Consider the following 20,179-nt stretch of genomic DNA (forward strand, 5'->3'; position numbering starts at 1 on the left):
CTTCCTAGCAATATGACCCAGGGCAAGTCATTTAACCCCCATTACCCAGCCCGTACTGGTTTTATGCCTTGGAACTAGTACACAATAGGGTTAAAAAAAAAAAAGGCTTGGAAGGCTCTGAGAAAGATGGTCCCAAGAAAGATATGGACCCCCACCAGGCACAGATACTACTGTATCCTCTCTAGTGAAGGGCACCTCACTTCTCTCTAGCCAAACCAAGGTAGGGTGAGGTGTCCTTCCCAGTCTGCCCTCTTCCCATGTGTAACATTATCAGGAAGGAGCCAAGGGCACACTGAGGGTGACATTGTGGAGAATGGCTCTTGGATCTGGGTCAATTTGCTTTTAGGCCTGATCCTGGGCCCTTAGGCCAGCCCTGAGCTCAGGTTTTACCACCTCTACAGTGGGAGCTCATTTCCAGTCCTGCCACAGATTTGTCCTCCCCCTTACACACCTCTTCTTCCTTAGAATCATACCTTCATCCTTTAATTTTTTATCCTTAGAGAAATATCCCCTCAGGGGGGAACAATATCCCCTAGAGAAAGTCCTGGTTGTTCTCTAGTTCTGGCTGAGGGGTATGTGGAATTGGGGGCTTTAGGAACAGGCCCTATAGGTCAAGGGCAGTGAAGGATTAGAGAAGTTGGAGCATCAGGGGTTAAAGGCACAGAGGAGTAGCCCTGATCCCCAAATCTTCAGGCACTTTACTGAGAGGAGTTTGCCATTTTATCACTGAGAGGATTTATCCAATTCTATTCATGTCCACATTTACGTCTGGCTAGGTGCTTCCATGTCCAAGCCCCAACATTCAGGCTCTTCTCCCCTGGGCCCGGGCCCAGCGAAGCTTCCATTGCTGTAGGGAGAGGCCCTCCTGGTCCTGAAGCTCTTCAGGGAGTGCATTCTGGCCTGGCTGGTCCCACCTAGAGGGCAAAACAGGGTGAATGGCAGTAGAGAGGGCCTGGGTCACCTGTGGTTCCTGGATTTTCCTTACAGCCTAGACCGTGGTATACCCCTTCTCAGTTCTCTATGCTAGATCCTTTTCTCAGTCCTTCCTCAGTTCCCAGCCAAGGTCCCTCCAGCCCTAGGGATGGCCCCCCTCACCAGTCCCCCACAGCCTGCAAAAGCTGGGGGATGCGATTCAGTCCCTGATCCATCAGCTCCTCCAAGCGGTGCAGGATCGGGCCCAGGTGCTCTCGTTGTTTCTTCTCCTCAGACTTCTGGATCTGAAGCAATTCTGGGATTGGAGGGGAAACAATTTATTGTGATTTAATGAGTATTCCTTAAACACAGAGTAGGACCATGAGTTTGGTGAGGGGATTTTAAACATGATCCCTGTCCTCAAGGATTTCTCTTTTTCTTTTAACTCTTACCTTCTATCTTAGAATTGATCTAAGTATCAGTTCCAAGGTATAAGGGCAGTAAGGACTAGGCAAATAGGATTAAGTGACTTGCTTAGGATCACATAGCTAGGAAGTATCTGAGATCAGAGTTCATGTACAGAAACACATATGATGATAAAGGAGAGTGAGAAGGGCAGAAAACAATAAGATGCGATGTTTTAGGGAAGTCTGAGGTAGAAGCCAACTTTCATCTTGGGAAAACAAGGTTTGACAAGAGAGATGAAAGGGAGCTGAGCTTTGGAAAAGAGACAGATTTTACAATGCAAAGATGAAGAGGGCCAGTCTTCTCTCCAGGCAGATGGGCACAAGAGAGAGTAAGATGAGGCTAAGAGAAGAAAGGTGAGTAAGGCTGGTTGGCCAATATCCTCAAATGAAACCTTCCATTGAGCTCTAGCCCTGAGGAAGGCTGGGAAGTCCAACAGGTCTTCTGGGGGCTGGCATTTTCCAGTTCACCGTTTCCAGGGTAAATACTGTCTAGGGCCCATGTAGAGGGGACTGAACAGGCCATTTTCCCCATAAGCCTTTAGGCTTTCTTTGACTCCTCTCTTCATTTCACATGCCCCTCCTGTGGAGTTGGCCTCTATACATGCATTCTGCTGGCATGGGTGAAATTGGGATTTCGGGCTAAGATGGCTGTTGGCTTGGAGGCCACCCAACTCCCTGACACCTATTCCAGCAAAAAACTGAAATCCATACCAGATTTAATCATGACCAAGAAATCAATTGAGAAACTATGATAAAAGTGACTTCTACTCTAGAAATACACAAAAAATCATCAGGCCACAGGAAATCGGACACCAGCAAAGCAGCCAGACCTATCCAGCATAACCAGAAAAGGGCCAGGGATAAGAGTAGTTTGTAGGGGCAGCAAGAATGAAGAGACCCCCTTAAAAATCCTAGGGGAGGTATAAACTCCAGATAGCAAGGACTCTGACTAGAGTGAGTGGTTCAGACCAAGGCACCACCCCAGGCTCTGAGGTCCCTAGCATCCTGTCTTGACTTGAAGATCCAGAACTCTGGACCTTGGAAGAAAGAGGTTCAAGGGGAGCCAGAAGCACAAAGGAAAACTAGGTAGGCCCAAACACCTTGCCCAAAAGAGCAAAGTTGCCAGGGGGAGTATCTTGGTCACCCCAGAACCTCAATTCAGGAGCTAAAGCTGGAGAGATGAGAAAAAGAAAACATTAACTAATGACATAAATTACTACAAACCTAGAGATTCATACAGAAGAAAGAGATAATCACTCTGTTAACAAATACAGGTGGTAGAGGCAGCTACTTGTGGCTCCTAGTAGCTGCTAGCATGTGGCAGCGGCCACACCCCGGGCAACGGCTTCGACAAGCCAGCTAAACCTTGTGAGGGTAGCCATCGGGTCGTCATTGACCCCTGGTGAATTAGGGCTTTGCTCACCCAGCATGTGAAGACTGTTTCGGCGGAACAGTCGGAAGAAACCAACAAGAAGGTTCAACGGCTGAGATGGCGATACAGCAAGGCACTGTGGAGTGCTTAGGGCGTGTTGGAGCACAAAAGACAACACGGCCATCCAATGCAGCTGAGGAAGTTTCCAGGTATAATGACTTTTCATGCCACTGGACCCAGGCTTCCAACTCCGAGAGAGTGGGACTGTCTCTGTGCATCGACTTTTCCACTTAAATCTTCATGCACAAGTGTCTTTGTGCACAAAAACACACAAAGATTGAGAGTCAGATCTAGAGGTTGGAGGTCCTGGGTTCAAGACTGGTCCCAGACACTTCCCAGCTGTGCGACCCTGGCAAGTCACAACCCCCATTGCTTAGCCCTTGGAAAAAATACACAATATTGATTTTAGATGGAAGGTAAGGGTTTAAAAACAACAATAAAAAACTGCAGGTAGAGACAAAGGGAAACTGGATTTCCTACAAGGACTATTTGAATAACTAAGAAAAATGACAAAAAATAAAAAGGACTAGAAATTGAATAGCTTAGAAGAGAAAGTAGTAAAACTTCCCTGAAGATGACAAGAGTTCAAACAAATTAATGACTCCATGAGGCAGTGAGAAGTATCAGAATAAAAATTTTAAAAATAAAAAATTAGAATATAAGGGCAGCTAGATAGCTGTAAATCTTGAAATCTCTCAGACTTGTGAATGTTAAAAATTTCCCCATCAGGAAATTCTTAACTGGAACAAATTCCCTACTGAGAAACATTCCCCATTTTGATGTGAGAACTCGCCAGGATCAGAAATGGGAGGACCTCTACTCCACCCATACTTAAGACTGCTTTGGGGGAGAAAACTCCTTGCTAAACAAAAGAAAGTACTTGGATCCATGCTTAAGGAGTTCTTTGAGCCAGGCCTGTTTTTAGAATTGATACAATGAGATGCTAGGTACCTAAAAAGGTCGGGCAAGTTTTGTCTTAATATTAGTTGACTCGGCTGTGTTTTCTCTCCTTCAGACTTACTGAGGATCTTGGTCGATTTAGCAGGAATTTAGATGGGCAGTCCTTTGGAAAGCGTCTACAGTGATTGGTAGATGTAGGGACTTAGGGGAGGTGACATGGGAGGAAAAACCCCTATATAAGAAAAAGCAGAATCTCTTGAGGAGAGATCCTTTTGGAGGAATTCCTTTTGGAGGATCTCTGATGAGGACCGCTTGGGAAGAATCTCTTGAGAGAGGCTCTGGAGAAGGGAAACTCTTGGAGGACAATCTTTAAGGAGGTCTCCCTGGAGCTCTTCTAAGGGGACTCTGTACCTCTGGAGGCTCTGGAGAGAGGCCCTTTGGAACAGTCTCTGGCTGGAAGGCTCTCTGGTGAAGTCAGCTGATATGGAACTGGCCTGGTGTTACTAGAATCCTTGTTTAGTCAGACCTTGTGGTGAGTGTTAAAAAACTGACTGATTTCTCTCTTAAGACTCAGGTCTAGGCCATATTGGCTTGAGGCCTTTCATACTTATTCCTTTCTTTCTCTCTCTTTCTTTGATTACTCATTGTATTGTTAATTAAAAATCTCTATAAAACCCAGTTGACTTGGGTTTTTGAATAATTGGGAATATTTCCCTGGCGACCACCTTATATTTGATTTAAAACCAAGACACTGTAGTGAAACATATTTCTGTGGTCAAATTTACTCACCCTCTCTTATATCTATCACAATTTATATCTTCCACTATTTTAATCACTACAGTTTAAGACCTCAACCATTTTAAATCTCACATAGCACAGTGGACAGAAAAACAGACCTGCAGTCAGGAGGACCTGGGTTTGAATTTGACCTCAGATACTTCCTATCTCAGTGACCCTGGAAAAGTCACTTAACCCTCATTGCCTAGTCATTCCTCTGCCTTAGAAAGTTTAAAATATATAGCTATATAATATCAGATGTCAAAAATAACTGACTTGAAGAACAACAGATCAAGACACTTTAAGCATCATTATAATCCCTTAAACACCTTAAAGAGAGATTAAAAAAAAAAAAGAGAGATGAGGATGAACCAGATCTGCTCTGAAGAGAAAGTGAAGGAAGAGTACAAGGAAGAAGACACTAGTCTAGACAGTATGAGAAAAGAGTGGGGCCTGCTGCTTCTCATAATGGGGGTAGATGAAAAGTTTGTAAATATGGTGGAAGGGTTGGACCTCACTCTTACCAGCAGTGGCAGAGGAGGGATGAACAGGCCCAGGATTTGGTATAGAAAAACATCAGATCAAAAAGGGAACATATGGGGATGGGGGAAGGGGGAATGGGATAAGAGGGAGCATGATGGGGGAAGGAAGTTCTCCCACCTCTGAAGGAGAACAACAAACAGGGAGAAAGAAAGGTAATGAAGAGGAGGCCCACTCACTGGTGCACAGCTTGACAGACTGTGGCATGTCAATATAAGGAGAGATTATTGTGCTGGAAGGGAGGATCAAAGGGAATACTGGGCACTATGACCTGGGCATAATCAGAGAACAATTTACCTGAGGTTTGTCAAAGCAACAACTGGCTAACTTGTGGGGTGTGTGTGTGTGTGTGTGTGAGGTTACTGTCAAGATATAATAAAAACAACAGGGATAAAAAGGTTAAAAAAAAACCCCAAAACAAAGGGAGTTGTGAAAAGCTCAACAGACTGAAAGGGAAAGATGAGGTTCTCAATCTTTGAGAGCTTGGAAGAAGCTGCTGTGGCCCATACTGTGCCTGCAGCATTTGTACTTTTGAAAGGGGCAAGTTCTAGGTTCCAACTGCAGGCTGATCTATCTCTCTTCTAGAATTACAGAAAGGGAAGGTGAAAGTCAAGGAATTCCTCTAGCTCTCACTTCTTGATAAGGGTTTGGCAAACTGGCCAAACTGTCATACTGCCTCTATTTCTGGAAGGCTCTGGAGTGCCAAGAACTAGGTTATACTTGTAAATAAAGTTTGATTGTATTTTCAAATGGAAGAACCTGTTCTTGGCTACAGGTAGGGTAGCTGGCCAGCTCCTGCTCTAGGTCATTAGGAAGACTGCATGTCCTAAACAGCCAATCCTAATGTTCTTGGCTGTGGACATGATGGGCCATTTTCTTTTTTCTTCTTCTTTCATAGTCTTGGTACTCAATCAGTTTCCATGAACAGAGACTGAGACTTAATCTAGCCAGTCCCAGTCTTTCCCTGAAATTTCAATCTCACATCATCTCAAACTGGACCTTCTGGAGGCACCTCAAACTTAATGAGTCCAAAACAGAATTCATCTCTTTCTTCACTAACCTACCCCTCTTCCAAAATTCCCTGTTTCTGTCAATGGCACATTATTCTCCTAGTCTATGATGTCTGCATTATTCTCTTCCTTCCTATAGCCTAGAAGCTGTCAAACCCTGCCCTTTCTACTTCCACAACAACTTTTGCATTCATCCCTTCTCACATGAAATCACCATAATCCAGATCATCACCATCTCTCACCTCCAGTCTCCCCACTCCAACTCTCTCTCACAAAGTAATTTCCCTTTGCCACCTAAGAGCAGATCTGATTATGTTGCTTTCCTTCTCAAATATCAGTGGTTCCCAAATGCCTCCAGGATCAAATAAAAAAACCCTAGAAGATCTTGTACAAACAAAACCAATGTAGCCAAAATTAGAAGAAAAGCAGAAACCTGGGGGGGAAATTAAAACAAGTTTCTCTGATAAAACAGATTTCTCAAAAACATAGGGAACTGGCCAAATTTCTAAAATAAGAGTAATTTTGTAATTGATAATGGTCAAAGGATATGACAGGCAGTTTTCAGAAGAAATCAAAGCTATAGTTACAAGAAAAAAGTTCTAAACCACTATTAGAGAAATCTAATCAAAAGGGCTTTAAACTGAAAAGCAAAGAAGAAAACTCTTTTGTACTCATTGAGCTGATGTCAGAGAGGGTAGCTATGATAAAGAGTAGCAACTGAAACAGTGAGAAGCCCCCTGGGGATGAAACTCCAGAAAGGAGCCATGAGTAGAAATCCCAGTTCTGACACCTAGACACAAACATGCAAAATCTAGGCAGTGATCCAGACATGGCAGATTCCTTGCCACAGGTCATTCTGATGCCTGACATGATTGCCCAAGGCATGTTCTCAGGTCATGGTAACTGTAACAATTAAAGAGTCTGTTGCCTTAAATTGTGACTGCGGAAATATGGTTTCAAGATATTGTCTTGAGTTAAATCAAATATAAAGTGGTTGCCAGGGAAAAATTTCCAAATATGAAATATAACCAAATCAGCTGGGTTTTATGGAGATTTTAATTAATACAAATGAAGGAATTAAAGAAAAGGAGAGAATAAGAGGAAACAATGAAAAAAGGGCTAGGCCAGCCCAGGCCAGACTAGGCCCAAGCCCTAAGAGAGAGATCAGTCAGTCTTTTATCAACTCACCACAAGATTTGTCCAAGCAAGATTCTAGTGTTCAGAGACACCAGTTCAGCTTTGGCCAGCTCAATCTTATTCAGCCTCTTTCTCTCACAGTCCTCCTTTTAAAGAGAATTTTCTCCTATGTCACCTCCCCTAAGTTCTCACATCTACCAATCACAGTAGACGTTTTCCAAAGAACAGACCATTCTTAATTCACACCTGAATAGACTAAACATTTGAGTAATTCACACTTGAGTAGATTAAAACCTCTGAGTAAGTTCTCACCTCTTTGCCACTTGCAAATTTACAAGTTGCCTGACCTTTATAGGTACTTAGTACCCTTTTGTATTAGATCTAAAAATAGGCAGAGCTTAAGAGCTTTTGCCTTACTATAAGTATGGGTTAAGTATTTTTCATTGTTCAGCAAGGAGTTTACAACTTTATCTTCCCCTAAGGCATGCTTAAGTATGGGTGAAGTAGAGTTCCCACATTCCTGATCAAGTACCTTCATTGTTTAAATGGGGAGTGGTCTTAACCAAATCTTATGTAGGGTCTGAGAATTTTTGAGATTCACATAATTGGATTTGGGCCCAGTCTTTGGTCGTCTTCTCAGCTCAAGACTCACCAATGGAAGTCCGAGCATGGAGGACTTTGAGCAACAGGTTGGGAGCTTCTGTGGCATCCTGACCATGCGGAAGTTGCCTCTCCCTTAGCATGTTGCCTAGGGTTGATTCTATCTCCATACTCTCTTGGTACTATCCTTCCTTTCCTCTCTTCTCTTCTCCATCCCTATAAGTGCAATTCAGGCTCTTACCCCTTTCACCCATTCTGTGAATAATTTCTGCACTGGCCTGGCTTGGTTCTGCATCTGGTTTCTCCCCACTCTGCTGGATGTCATCCTCCTAATGCCACTGGGGGGCCACATCCTTTCTTCCTTCACTCTCAGGACACTTCTCTGGCATTCATTCCCAGCTTGTTTTCTGATTCTACCCCCTCCCATGGCTTTATTTCACATTGGATTTTCTATAGCAGAATGAATGTAATGTCACAACAAACAGCATCAATAACAAGTTTAAAAACACTATCTGATTTCCATTTGAACATGACTCAGAATCATAGACCATCTGCAGGGGAACTTAGCGGTCTAGTGCCAACCTTACATTTTATGTAAGAAGAAATTAAGACTGGCAGCTAGTACCTGGTGGAGCCAGTCCACCCCCAAGGGCTCCTTTGGCTCTCTCCCTGCTCTAGGCTTTCACCCATCCTATTCTTTCATCCACATTACTCCTAACACTTCTCCATTGCTGCTTTCAAGGCCTAACTCCAGTGTGGCCTCCATGAGGCTTCCTTTGACCTCCCACCCCCTGCCCATGTCTCCTGGCTTCTCCTCTGCCTATGCATCCTTGTTATCTCTATCATGCTCTTTGGACCCATTAACAGGAAGCTTCTTGAGAGCAGAATCCATGCTCTATCTAGCCTTCATGCCTAATGTGCCTTATGCATAAAGGGGACTCGATGAATGTTTACTGAATGGATTGAATTACTGTGGTTTCTGAGCAGGGGAAGGGCCAGGCAAGAACTGTGCCCTTGGACAATAAGTAGAAGATGGACTGGAGAAGGGTGGAGCTCTGATCAGGCAGACATGGTTGTCCAAGTGGAAAGGAAAGTGACTCAAGGACTGAGCTCTGCTTTTCCTTCACCCTTGACCTGTGCCCTGGCTACAGGAATTCTTCATAATGCTCAATGACTAGCAGCCATCCCCAGTGCTGGGGCCTCTCACCTTGGGTTGATGGTCCCAGGGGCAGATCCCCCTGTAGCCGCATCAGTATCCCACGTCTGTGACTCAGCTGGTCCTGGAGAAACAGCCATTCCTGACGAAGGGAGGCTGCCTGGTGGAGAAGGAATTCTGGGGCCTGGGGAGGAGAGAGCTCAGTGAGGTTGGGAGGGTACCAGGGGGAATATGGGCAGTCACCAGATGGGGGGAAGGGGAGTAGAGTCAGTCTCACTTTGCTTGAGGGCAGTCCCAGGTCCTGGCTCAGATGGATGAGGTTCTGGGATCCAGGACATGCTGGATGCAGAGCGTGGACAGATGGGAGGATGGCTGGAAGAGGCTGTGGCCTGGAGGATGGAAAGGGTGGGATGGTTTACAGAGGTAAGGTCACAGGCAATGGGGAAGGGAGGGGTCTCTGATCTCAGGGAGTAGCAATTGGGAGGGAAGAAGAAAAGAAGGAAATCTTCCAAGACATGTTCTTACCCTCCAGGATGGCGCCGAAGCAGGGGATTGAGCTCCAGTGCCAGGAGCCATTGGGACTCGTCATCTAGTTTTTCTAGTAGATTCTGGGCCTGTAGCCCCACTGCTCCTGTAGCTGGAACTACCTTCCTTTGGACTAAGGTCTGTATCTAGAGAAGTAGAGGATAAAGCATTAGAAAGGCACCCTCCCCTCTCACCAGGGATTCTTCAATCCCCAAGGACCATAAGCCCAGTCCTTCATCACCTGCCTCCTTCAGACCCTCAAGTTCTAGAGGCTGCCCTTCCACCATGCCACCATCCTAGCCTTTCTATTAGATTCCAAGGCCCAGGTCTGAAGGCCCCTCACCTCTCCTGGGCTTTTCTGAAGGTGACTCTTGCTGACAGAATTCCCTTTGATCAGAACCCGGATCCGCTCCTGTGTCTCCTCCTGGGAATACAACCAGACTTAGGGTAGAGTGGGTAGGCCCTGCCACTGCCCAGGCTGGTGGCAGCTACTCACCACTTGTTGTCGCCAGCTCAGGATTCGCTGCCGTTTGGCCTGGAGTTCCCAAAGCTCTTGCTGCCTCCGCTCGGTCCCCTCCTTCAGGCTCTGGCCCTGAGCTCTCAGAGAGTTACGGGTGGCCCGGAGTGCAGCCACCTGGAGCCCCAAGGACAAGGCTTGGCTGAAAGAGGGAGGGAGGGAGCACATAGGATTAGTGGCATACACTTGAGAGCAAGAACTGAGACAGACACACACACACAGCTACACACAAGGCTGTCATCTCACCAAACCTCCTGGGGCCCTGCCACTCTCTGCTCTACTTCCTTCATTAGGCATTGGAATCTTTTAGCCAGGGCTTGACCTTGCTGCAGGAGAGGGCCTCTCTTTGAAGTCAAGGCCCCTACAGCCTGCCAACCCTCCTAGAGATAGAGAGAAAGGAAGAAAATATAGCAGTTATGGAAGTCCTGGGGCCTCCACTAGAAGGATGGGGGCAGGGGAACAAAGCCTCCCCTTTACCTGGATGAGGTGGGTCAGGGAGGGCAGGCCTGGGGACTCTGACACACCTTCCAATTGTAACCTATCAAGGAAACAGGAGGATGAGAGATCCTGATGGAAACCTTGACCCTTCCCCTCTCCCCCAGTGCCTCTTACCTATGTGCCTCCTCATCCCACTGATCGGTGAGCATCTGCAGTTCAGCCGTCTGCCTTGAAGCCAGGTGCTCCAGAGCCCCCAGGATGTGGGCAGGAGGATAGGAAGTCATCAGGGCCTGGTGGGAGGAGGGAGTCTGAGACCTGATACTTCCCTGGGTCAGCTGGGAACACTCCCAAGGCTTGGCTCCTCAGGTCCTCCCAAGGCCTTACTCACCTCAGTTTCACTGAACCATTGCCTGTGGGTTGTGGCAAACAAGTCTTCCTGGGTGGTCCTGATGGGGAAATGGTGTTTAGAGGAAGGGGGGGATGAGGCCTCACAAAGACCATCCCTAGCACCTGGGAGGCAGTGGTTGTGGGGGAAAGGTAGGGGCTAACTCACAAAGTCCTTGGGTCAGAATGAGAGCTCAGCAGGGCCTGCAGGAAGTGGGAGCACAGGGTACAGACCCTCGTGACCTCTTGCTGGAAAGAGAGAGCAGGAGTAAGAGGAAGCTATTGCTTGGTAGCTTAGGCCACTGATCCTCAGGGGGTGTCCTGGACACTCACCAGGACATCTGGCTCCAGGCCCAAAGGCATGGGTGTTGGAGGCCCAAAGGCTACATCTGCTTTGGCCTTCCTGGGGAAGAAAGGTTTCTGTTACTTCGTTTTGTTTTGTGGAAGCAAGGAAGATTTGGGGCTTTAGACCCCTGGATCCCTAGGGTTGGAGGGACAGGGATCATTCATACCAGGGCCTACCTTTCTATCTCCTGCAGATGGCTGAGCTGGCCTCGGAGCCGCTGGGTCTGGTCCCTGAGGCCTCGGTGCTGCCGTCGAGCAGCTGCTGCTCGTGCCCGGAGGAGCAGAGCCTTGCCCTGAGCATCCCGGATCTGCTTCAGCATGAGCTCCTGGGCCATGTCTGTAGGAAGAAATGGGACCCAAGGCAGTGTTCAGAAATCTGAAAGACCCTCTTCTATTCCCAGGCCTTCCCTAGTTGCCAGATGGTCACTCACCCTGAGCTACAGCCTCTCGTTCAGTCAGCTCCAGGCTCAGGTCAATTTCTTTAATCTCGGCCTGAACCCTCCCCAGAGCCGTCTCCAGCTCTCGCCTCCTGACAGCCTACCAAGCAACAGAGATCAGATGCTGCCCCCTCTCCCTTGGGGTCCTCCCCACAATGCCCCTGCCCTCAATGAGCTAACTCTCCCCAGCCTCCTGTGTGAACTTCCCACTCTGGTCCTCAGTTTTCTCCAGGGTCAGGGTGCTGCTGCTTCTAGGGAAAAGTAATGCTGTGCTATCCCCAAAGGCTTCTGTAGAGCTCTGTATAGACGCTCTTCTTATTCACTTGTGCTCACTTTGTGGGCAGGGACTTTTTTTAGTCTCTGTCTCTAGTGCCTGGCCCATGGTAGGTACTCAATCAATGCCTGAATGGTCCCTGCCAAGGAAGGGGAAGGCAGAGGACTTATTCTCTATCCCCATATTCCCCAGGGGCAACAGAGACTGGACTCTGATCTCACCTCTGGGCTTTCCTGGTGGCTGTACCTGTAAGGAATCAAAGGGTTAAGGCATTGAAAAACAGGGTCATAGAAGGATGAATTAGAAGGGCAACCACAAGGGGGCAAGCAGAGAGACACAAACGCTTTCCAGGGAAAGACCAACCCAGAGGAGCCTAATCAGAAAACTACAGGCAATTCAAAAGCTGGGAGAGGGCCCCTGCTTAGCAAGTTCATCTGGGAGAGGCAAATAGGTGACTCCGTAGATAGAGCACCAGGCCTGGAGTCTGAAGGGCCTGGATTCAAAGTTGGTCTCAGCCACTTCCTAGCTGTGTGACCCCAAGCAAATCACCTAACCCCAAATGTGCAGCCCTGGCCCTTCTGTCTTAGAGTTGTTACTAAGACAGAAAGTAAGAGTTAAAGAAAAAGAAAGAAAAAAGAGTTCATCTAAGGGACCATCTGAGGCCCACCAGCCTTGATTTTCATGCCCTTTCCCCATTCCACTGGAGAGGCTGCCCCTTGATGCTTTGACTCAAAGAGTCCCCTCTAGACTCTAGGTGTTCCAGACAGGGCTGAAAGGCAAAGAGCAGGGCCAGGTGAGAAGTCAGGGCTGGAATATACCACAAGAGGTTCCCACGAATCTTCTTTACAGTCCTGGAGGAGAGCAAAGAATATAAAGGGCAGGCTTAGCATTAGACTTTTCTCTCCCAGAGAAGGAACCCTCTCCACCCCACCATTCTACCTGTGTTTCTCTCACCTCTGGCTATGGATCCTCTGGGTCAGAAAGGTCCAGATATCAGCCATGGGGCCTATACACATCCTGAGGAAGTGGGATGAAAGAGAAGTCATAAAGTCAGAAGGGAAGAGGATCTGGGGAGGCTAAGGGGGTGATGGCAGGAGACTAAGGGGACTGTAAAAGTATGAGTGACAAGTTAAGGCCAAATAGCAATCCTAGGTTGAAGAGACAAATTCGATCTCAAGTGTATTACGGAGAAGAGATGGGGCCAGTGATTGGAATATGGCTTATTCAAAAAGATCAGATGAGAGAAAGGGCTCAGGCTGGAAATAGGATTGTATAATGCAATACACTTCTGGGAGAAAACCTAGGATCCAGAGGGGGTGGTGGGGAACAGACCATCAGAATCAAAAGTGCTATAACCACAGAAGCATCCTACAGGGCATCCAGCACTTAGCACAGAGCCTGGCACAGAGTGGGTGCTTAATAAATACTAGCTGATCTAGATAGGAAGAAGAGAAAAAGACTTTGGGAAACAGACATGAGTCTGGCACAGAACCCTGATGTAGTTAAAAGGGGCAGGTTTGCCTTCGTGACAAATTTATCCTTCAAAAAAAGTAGGGGAAGCTGCAAAGGAAACTTAATTCTGGATCTAATTATCCTTATCAAGGAAGAAATTATGGGGGGGATAAATGACTACTCTCTCTTGCATTGTGCCTGACCTTCTTCTCGATCAGAAAAAATCTAATAGACACTCGGATTTGGGGAGAACAGATTTCAGAGTGCCAAGAAATATAAGTTGTTGGGTTATGTAGCTTGGAATTCTATCAGAAAAGTACACCAGACAGAAGAAATATAAGGATGACAAGACTGTTTTTTCTTTCTTTCTTTCTCAAACATTATATTGGAGAAAGGAAGAATAAGTAGAAAGAAAGAATGGAGCCATTGTTCAGGGTGAGCGGTAATAAATGTGGGCAATAGAGAGAAGGTGGGATTCTTTTTTCTGTTTAACAGTTTATTTGCTTGTTTGTTTGTTTTTTGCTTGCCAAAGAGAAAAGACTAATAAAAAACTAACTCCTAAGATAGGCAAGGAGCCAATGAGAAAGCCTGGACTGAAACTGCCAGGTTCAGCTCCCTGCTGTTGGCAAATGGGATAGCTGAACGGGGGTGAGTGATTTGGGAAGACTGTGGAGGCCAGGAAAGGTGCTATCAGTTTGGAAAAGGGAAAATGACTTGATTTTCATAAGAGATAAGAATGAGAGGCAACTAGGTGGCTTGGAGGATAGAGAGCCAAGCCTGGAGATGGGAAGTCCTGGGTTCAAATTTGACCTCAGATACTTCCTAGCTGGGTGACCCTGGGCAAGTCATGTAACCCCCATTGCCTAGCCCTTGCCACTCTTCTGCCTTGGAACCAACACACAGTACTGATTCTAAGATGAAAGAGAAGTGTTAAAAAACAAAGGGAAGGAAATGAAGTTTGAAAATTCCAGAACATAATATTAAAAGGAAGGATTGTCAACATCAAGAATGGGAAGGCACTAGGACATATAGAAAACCAATATGGCTCTATCCAGAATAGGTAAGTCTGGAATGACTGCTTACTCTTCCTACAAGGTTACTGGGTTCTACCATCAGGAGGGTTGCAGTATATTTTACCTTGATTTCAGTAAAGTATTGAATAAAACCTCTGGTGCTGTTCTTGTAACAAGGCCAATAAATGGGGGCTGGACAACACTATTTTGGTGGATTTCAAACTAGTTGAATGAAAACTAAAGAATTATTAATGGTCTGATGCCATTTGTCTATCTGAAAGAGGAAGGGCTTGGCCTGGATGACATATAAGTTCCATTCTGATGAACTTGGAAGGAAGTCTCTTAGGAAATGCTCCTTCAAGCCTTCCTTGAGATTAGATAAATAACCTTACTTATCAAGATGACACAAAGTTGGTAGGGATAACCAACAGGTTAGATGACAAAATCAGGATCCAAAAATCCTGATCAGTTCAAAGAGGTTTATAAAATAAGAGGAGGGGAAGGGGATTAGACTAGATGGCTTCTAAGGTCCCTTGCTGCTCAATGATCTATTACTTGCCCATGTTAGAGCTTTTTTGGTTCCAAAAACCCAACAGCAAGGTTAACAAGAGATGAGCTGGCTAGAGAGCAATTTTTCTGAAAGAGTGCTGGAGGTTTTAGTGACTGCAAGTCAATGAAGCAATAATTTAACAGCAAAAAAAAAAAACAACCAATTTCAACCTTACACTGAATCAAGAAAGAGAAATGTTTCTAAGAAGGGAAGTATCCAACCCACTCTGCTCCACCCTTCCTGGTCAGACCACAAATGGAATATTATTAAGCTTCATTTTAAGGATATGGGGAAAAGGGAGTACTTCCAGAATGGTAAAGGGCTATTCATTTGTTGCTGGTGCCCCCACTCTCCACCCCAAATTATTTTGCATTTTGTATTTACTTGCACTCTCCCCTTCAACCCTCAATAGAATTCAATTCACAAAAATTTGAGAGCAGGGATCATTTTTCTTTATTGTCTTTGCACCCTATTACTGAGTATAATAATGAATCTAAACTGAATTATTCATATTTACATAGCTCTCTATTTTTTCAATCATTCAATAAATCATTTATTAAGAAGCTGCTCTATGACTGTATTAGGTATAAGGACACAGACGAAAAATTAACAGCTCCTGTCCTCAAGAAGCTTGTGTTCTGTTCGGAAGACAACAATCCATGTATTAGCAGGTATTAAGTATACATGAGGGAGGGCAGGAGAACCAGGGAGGGGAGATGGTATTTGAATCGAAGTATCAGTTAAAGGAAATAAGAATCTTAATCCCAGAGAAATAGACTCAAAGGGCACAAGACAGCTATCCTCAGCACTTAAAGGTCTGCCAGGCGGTTGAAGGATTATAGTCACTAGAATGGCTCTGAAGGGCAGGACCAGGATGGAGGGGTGGAAGCTGCAGAGACTCAGGCTTGAGATCAGATAAAATCTCCCAGACAAACAGTTTGGCCAAAGGGGGAGTGAGCTCCCCCATCAAATCAAAGTGTCCTAAATCAAGGCTACTAGTCAGGTCCGAAGTAGAAGGGGTTCCCGTCGGGGCTTAGACCCCATTAAAGGGCAGAGATTCGGCGAGGACCGCGGCAGGGGGGCGGGCTGCTGGCTGGGGGTGTGTGTGTGGGTGAACATCTGAACAGAGGGGGATGCGGGGGCCCGTTTGAAGCCCCGGGAAAGGAGGCGCGTAAGAGGGCCCACAATGCGGGGGGTGGGGTGGGTGCGGTCCAATCAGTCCAAGGGTTCAAGTAGCAGGGATGGGGTGTGTGCTGTAGTAGGGGGCAAGCTAGGGGTCAATCCAATGAGGGGTGGGATCCAGTAGGGGTGGGAAGAGGGTTAATGCCCGGGAATTGGGAGTCGTCCGGGTCGGCGCAGGGGCGGGGGCACACTGCTGGGGGAGGGGCGCTCTCACCTGCGCAAAGCAGGCTCGGGGGGCAACAGGGCAACCGGGTATCCCATCTCTTGGGACGCCCAACGCCCCACTTCCAGCGCCAGGCTCCCGAGGTCCATAGCTGCGTCGCTCCCGCTCCCGTACTCGAATCCCAGGCGCCGACGAATGACGTCACGCGGGAGGGGAGAGTCCCAGTTAGAGGTTCTCATGATTGGCCCAGACGCGTTGCTTACGTCAACGGTCGCTGGGCAGCGCTTCCTCCTGGATAGAATGTAACCAGGGGAAATCGCTGCTGTAGAGCTAGAGCGGGAAGGTTCCCGCTTGTAGTTTGATCCCCCCTTTCCCGAGAAGAGGTGGGGAAGGGGGACCAGGGAAGGAGGTTTAGAGGGGGAAGGGAAGGGGTTGAGGGTCAGGGTGGGGAGGAATAGGATTAGAGGAAGGGGAAGGGAGACGAGGGTCAGAGGGAGGAGGAGGGGGAGGAAAGGGAGAGACTGAAGAGCAGCATCTACAGAGGAGCCCCTCCCGTTTTTTCTCTTCCTCCTCCCTGCTACCTCCCAAGCAGTACTCCCCCACCCCCATTCCATCCCTTCACCCTTAAATGCCAGCCTCAATCTCCAGACCGTCCTCCCAGATAATGCGGGGACTGACGGGGTCACCCCCTATTCTGTCAGCGCCTATGGCTCCCTATTACGTTCTTTTCCAGCCCAAAAGAAAATGAGAAACAAGTATATATTAATAATAAATATCTTACAGAAAATCACAGAGGTTGTAAATGACTGTATATGTGTGTGTGTGTGTGTGTGTGTGTAAACATTATTTACTCATTTTTTTTAAACCCTCACCTTCCATCTTGGAGTCAATATTTACTCATTTTTAACCCCACCCGAAACACTATAAGACAGTCTTCCTGTCTCTAGGTTAGGCACTATCTACTTCATCACTGACTACCCACAAAAATAGTTACACTATTGACTGCCCAGACATCATCCATGTTCCACATTCACAAACTCTGAAATTATTTTATCTGATCCTAACCTGTCTTTAAGAACCCCCCTGGGGGAAGGGGAGGGGAGGAAAAGAAAACGATCTTTGTTTCCAGTGAAAATGACCAAATAAAATAATATTTTAAAAAAAAAGAACCCCCCTGGGGGGCAGCTGGGTAGCTCAGTGGATTGAGCTAGTCAGGCCAAGAGACAGGTGGTCTTAGGTTAAAATCTGGCCTCAGACACTTCCCAGCTATGTGACCCTGGACAAGTCACTTAGCCCCCATTGCCTAGCCCTTACCACTCTTCTGCCTTGGAGCCAATACACAGTATTGACTCCAAGATGGAAGGTGAGGGTTTAAAAAAAAAAAGAAAGAAACCCCCTGACAGACCCTTGTCCCAGATTGATCAATAAACTTTGAAGTCCCCCTTGATAGGATTAGTAGATAGAATAAAACCTTAAATACTTCTTTTCTCCCTTTGCATCTAGGCTGCTCCCAGGGACCCTAGTTTCTGCCTATTGCTTCTAGGCCTTTCCCTGCCATTTTAGACTGTGTCTAGGGCCTATTCCCAAGTGCATAATGGCAGGGCATATGCCCTTCCTCCTCTCCAAAAAGCTATATAAGCACATTGTACTCCGTAGTTCAGTGGAAGTCCCAGGACTGAGGTTTTGTTGGACGTCCCAGATTAATCTTCCTACCCCAATTAAAGACCCTTGTTAAAACCACTTTGGTAGATTTGTGTTTTTTTTTTTTTGTATTGACAGCATGGAATAGTAGATAGAGGTAATTCCCTTTTAAACACTGCAGTTCAGCAACGTTTGCCTGCTTTCCCTTCTTTGTGCAAGACCTCCAGCTCCTGTCTGAATACGCCCATGGTTGTTCCTCATAATTGGAACGCTTTCCCATCACAGCTTCCTTCAGGACAAACCCCTTTTTGGCAGGAATCCTCTCCCATCCCCCCAGCTGCTAGAACCTTATCCACTGCAATCACCTCCATCCATTCTAAATATCTTCTAGGTATCTAGTGTGAATGTTGTCTTTCCCCTTAGACCGTGAGCTCAATGAGGCTGGGGATTATTTTTTGCCCTTCTTTTTGATTCCAGGGCATGCAGAGAGAATGTAATAGGTGTTGGTTGACTGACTTAATCTCAGTGTTCTAGGCAACTCTAAGGCTAGAAGTCGCTGACCTGCCTTGGTGGAGGGAGTTTCCTCACCTGGGAGTGCCCAATACTATTGAGATCACAGGCATGTCTCTTTCCCTTAAAGTTTTCAGAGCCCTCCACATCCATCCATCCGTTTGTCGTGTTTGCTTTGGTTAGCTCCAATTCCTACAAATAGACAAGAAGCCACTGTTAAATAAAATTTAATCATTAGACTAAATAGTTTTTCCTTTTTCTTTTTTAAATTTAGACTATTTCCCCATGGTTACATGATTCACCCCCCCCCTCCTTCCCCCCTCCTGGAACTGACAAGCAATTCCATTGGGTTATGCATGTATCTTTGTTCAAAATCTATTTCCATGATATTCATATTTGTAACAGAGTGATCTTTTAACATCAATTAGGTTAAATATTTTTAATAAAAATAAAATGTTACTGATGTATTTGGCCTTACCTTTCCTTCTGTACCCCTCCCTATCCCCCTTCCTAAGGGAGATCTTACCAGGGAGCAACTTAGGTCCAAATCTGAGTGAGCCGCTAGGTGGCGCTGCGCCCTTCCCTTCTTTCATGGAAACGGGTTGGGTTTTTTGCCTTTTGGTGCAGTTACTTACACCCCCCCCCCCACCTCCGGGGTTCCCTAGTTAATGGACTAGGGTTGACTGTGAAAATATTAAAATGTAGAATTTTTTGCATTTATCTTGCTTCTGCCCCTATCCCTCAATTTCTCTTTTCTCTGTATTCGTTGATTCAGACACTACATATGGATTTATGCTGTTTTAACATATGTAAAATTATTGTCATTATGAAATAGATCTACTCTTCTACTTCCCCAAAGAGACAGCCATCGCCATATCTTTCTTATCTTCCCAGTGTCCGCCCTCCTTCCTTCCTCTTCTAGGCTGAGCACATCTGTCCATGATGGGTGGGGCTGGACGGAGGGATTCTCAAAACCTTCAAGGACAAAGCAAGGGTGAGGGAGGAGAGGTCTCCATGGTTCACCAGGGACCATCATTGAGAAGGATTTGCAACAGCTTGAGACCCGCAGTAGATTCTGGGAAACCCTGCTGCAGGCATGGTATCTCCACCCTCTGAGCCCTGCATGGTCCTGGTATCACCGTGTGGTCCTTCCCTCCCTCCCTCTCTTTCCCTTCCTCCCTCTCTCCTCTCCCTCCCTCCTTCCCTTCTCCCTTCCTCCCTGTCCCTTCTTCCCTCTCCTTCCCTCCTTCCCTTCTCCCTTCCTCCCTGTCCCTTCTTCCCTCTCCCTCCCTCCTTCTCCCTCTCCCCCTCCCTCCCTTCTTCCTTTCTCCCTCCCTCCCTGTCCCTCCCTCCCTTCTTCCCTCTTCCCTCCCTCCCTCTCACTCCCTCCCTCTCTTCCCTCTTCCCCCTCTCTTTGTCCCCCCCTTCTTTCTTTTAGGCAAACAGGGTTAAATGACTTGCCCAGGGTCACAAACCTAATAAGTATCTGAGGCCAGATCTGAACCCAGGAAGATGATTTTTTCCTGACTACTGGCCTGGCACTCCTATTCACTACACCACCTAGGTGCCCTCAGTGTTCTCTCAAATCCCTCTTTGAAATTCCAAAATGTGATCGTAAATTACAGCCATCTGCTTTTAAAAAATTGTTCTCTGTTGCAAAGTGAATTCATAAGATCCATAAATAGTTCCTTCATAGCAGAAAGGTGCCAGAGTCTGCTCTTACTTGCCTTCAGAATGCTGAGAAGTTTATAAAGCAAAGTCAGTGAAGCCAAATTCTCCTAGGGCTATGTCTCCTTTGAACTTCAAAAGAAACTCTA

At 46.5% G+C, this 20,179-nt stretch overlaps 1 protein-coding gene across 1 annotated transcript; it reads right to left on the reverse strand.

The window, feature by feature from the left end:
- Positions 1-678: 678 nt before the first annotated feature.
- HAUS5 (HAUS augmin like complex subunit 5) lies at positions 679-16,417 on the reverse strand. The gene is made up of 19 exons (XM_056825299.1): positions 16,263-16,417; positions 12,806-12,868; positions 12,670-12,702; positions 12,073-12,097; positions 11,572-11,677; positions 11,318-11,477; positions 11,129-11,198; positions 10,965-11,044; positions 10,800-10,857; positions 10,586-10,701; positions 10,451-10,511; positions 10,220-10,353; positions 9,953-10,115; positions 9,800-9,880; positions 9,457-9,602; positions 9,209-9,320; positions 8,983-9,115; positions 1,096-1,228; positions 679-914 (listed from the first exon to the last, which is right to left on the reverse strand). The coding sequence occupies exons 1-19, from the start codon at positions 16,358-16,360 to the stop codon at positions 803-805; spliced, it is 1,884 nt and encodes a 627-aa protein (XP_056681277.1). The 5' UTR covers positions 16,361-16,417; the 3' UTR covers positions 679-802.
- Between the last annotated feature and the right edge of the window lie 3,762 nt (positions 16,418-20,179).

This window comes from Monodelphis domestica, chromosome 4 (assembly GCF_027887165.1).
Source record: "Monodelphis domestica isolate mMonDom1 chromosome 4, mMonDom1.pri, whole genome shotgun sequence".
Classification (NCBI taxonomy): Eukaryota; Metazoa; Chordata; class Mammalia; order Didelphimorphia; family Didelphidae; genus Monodelphis; species Monodelphis domestica.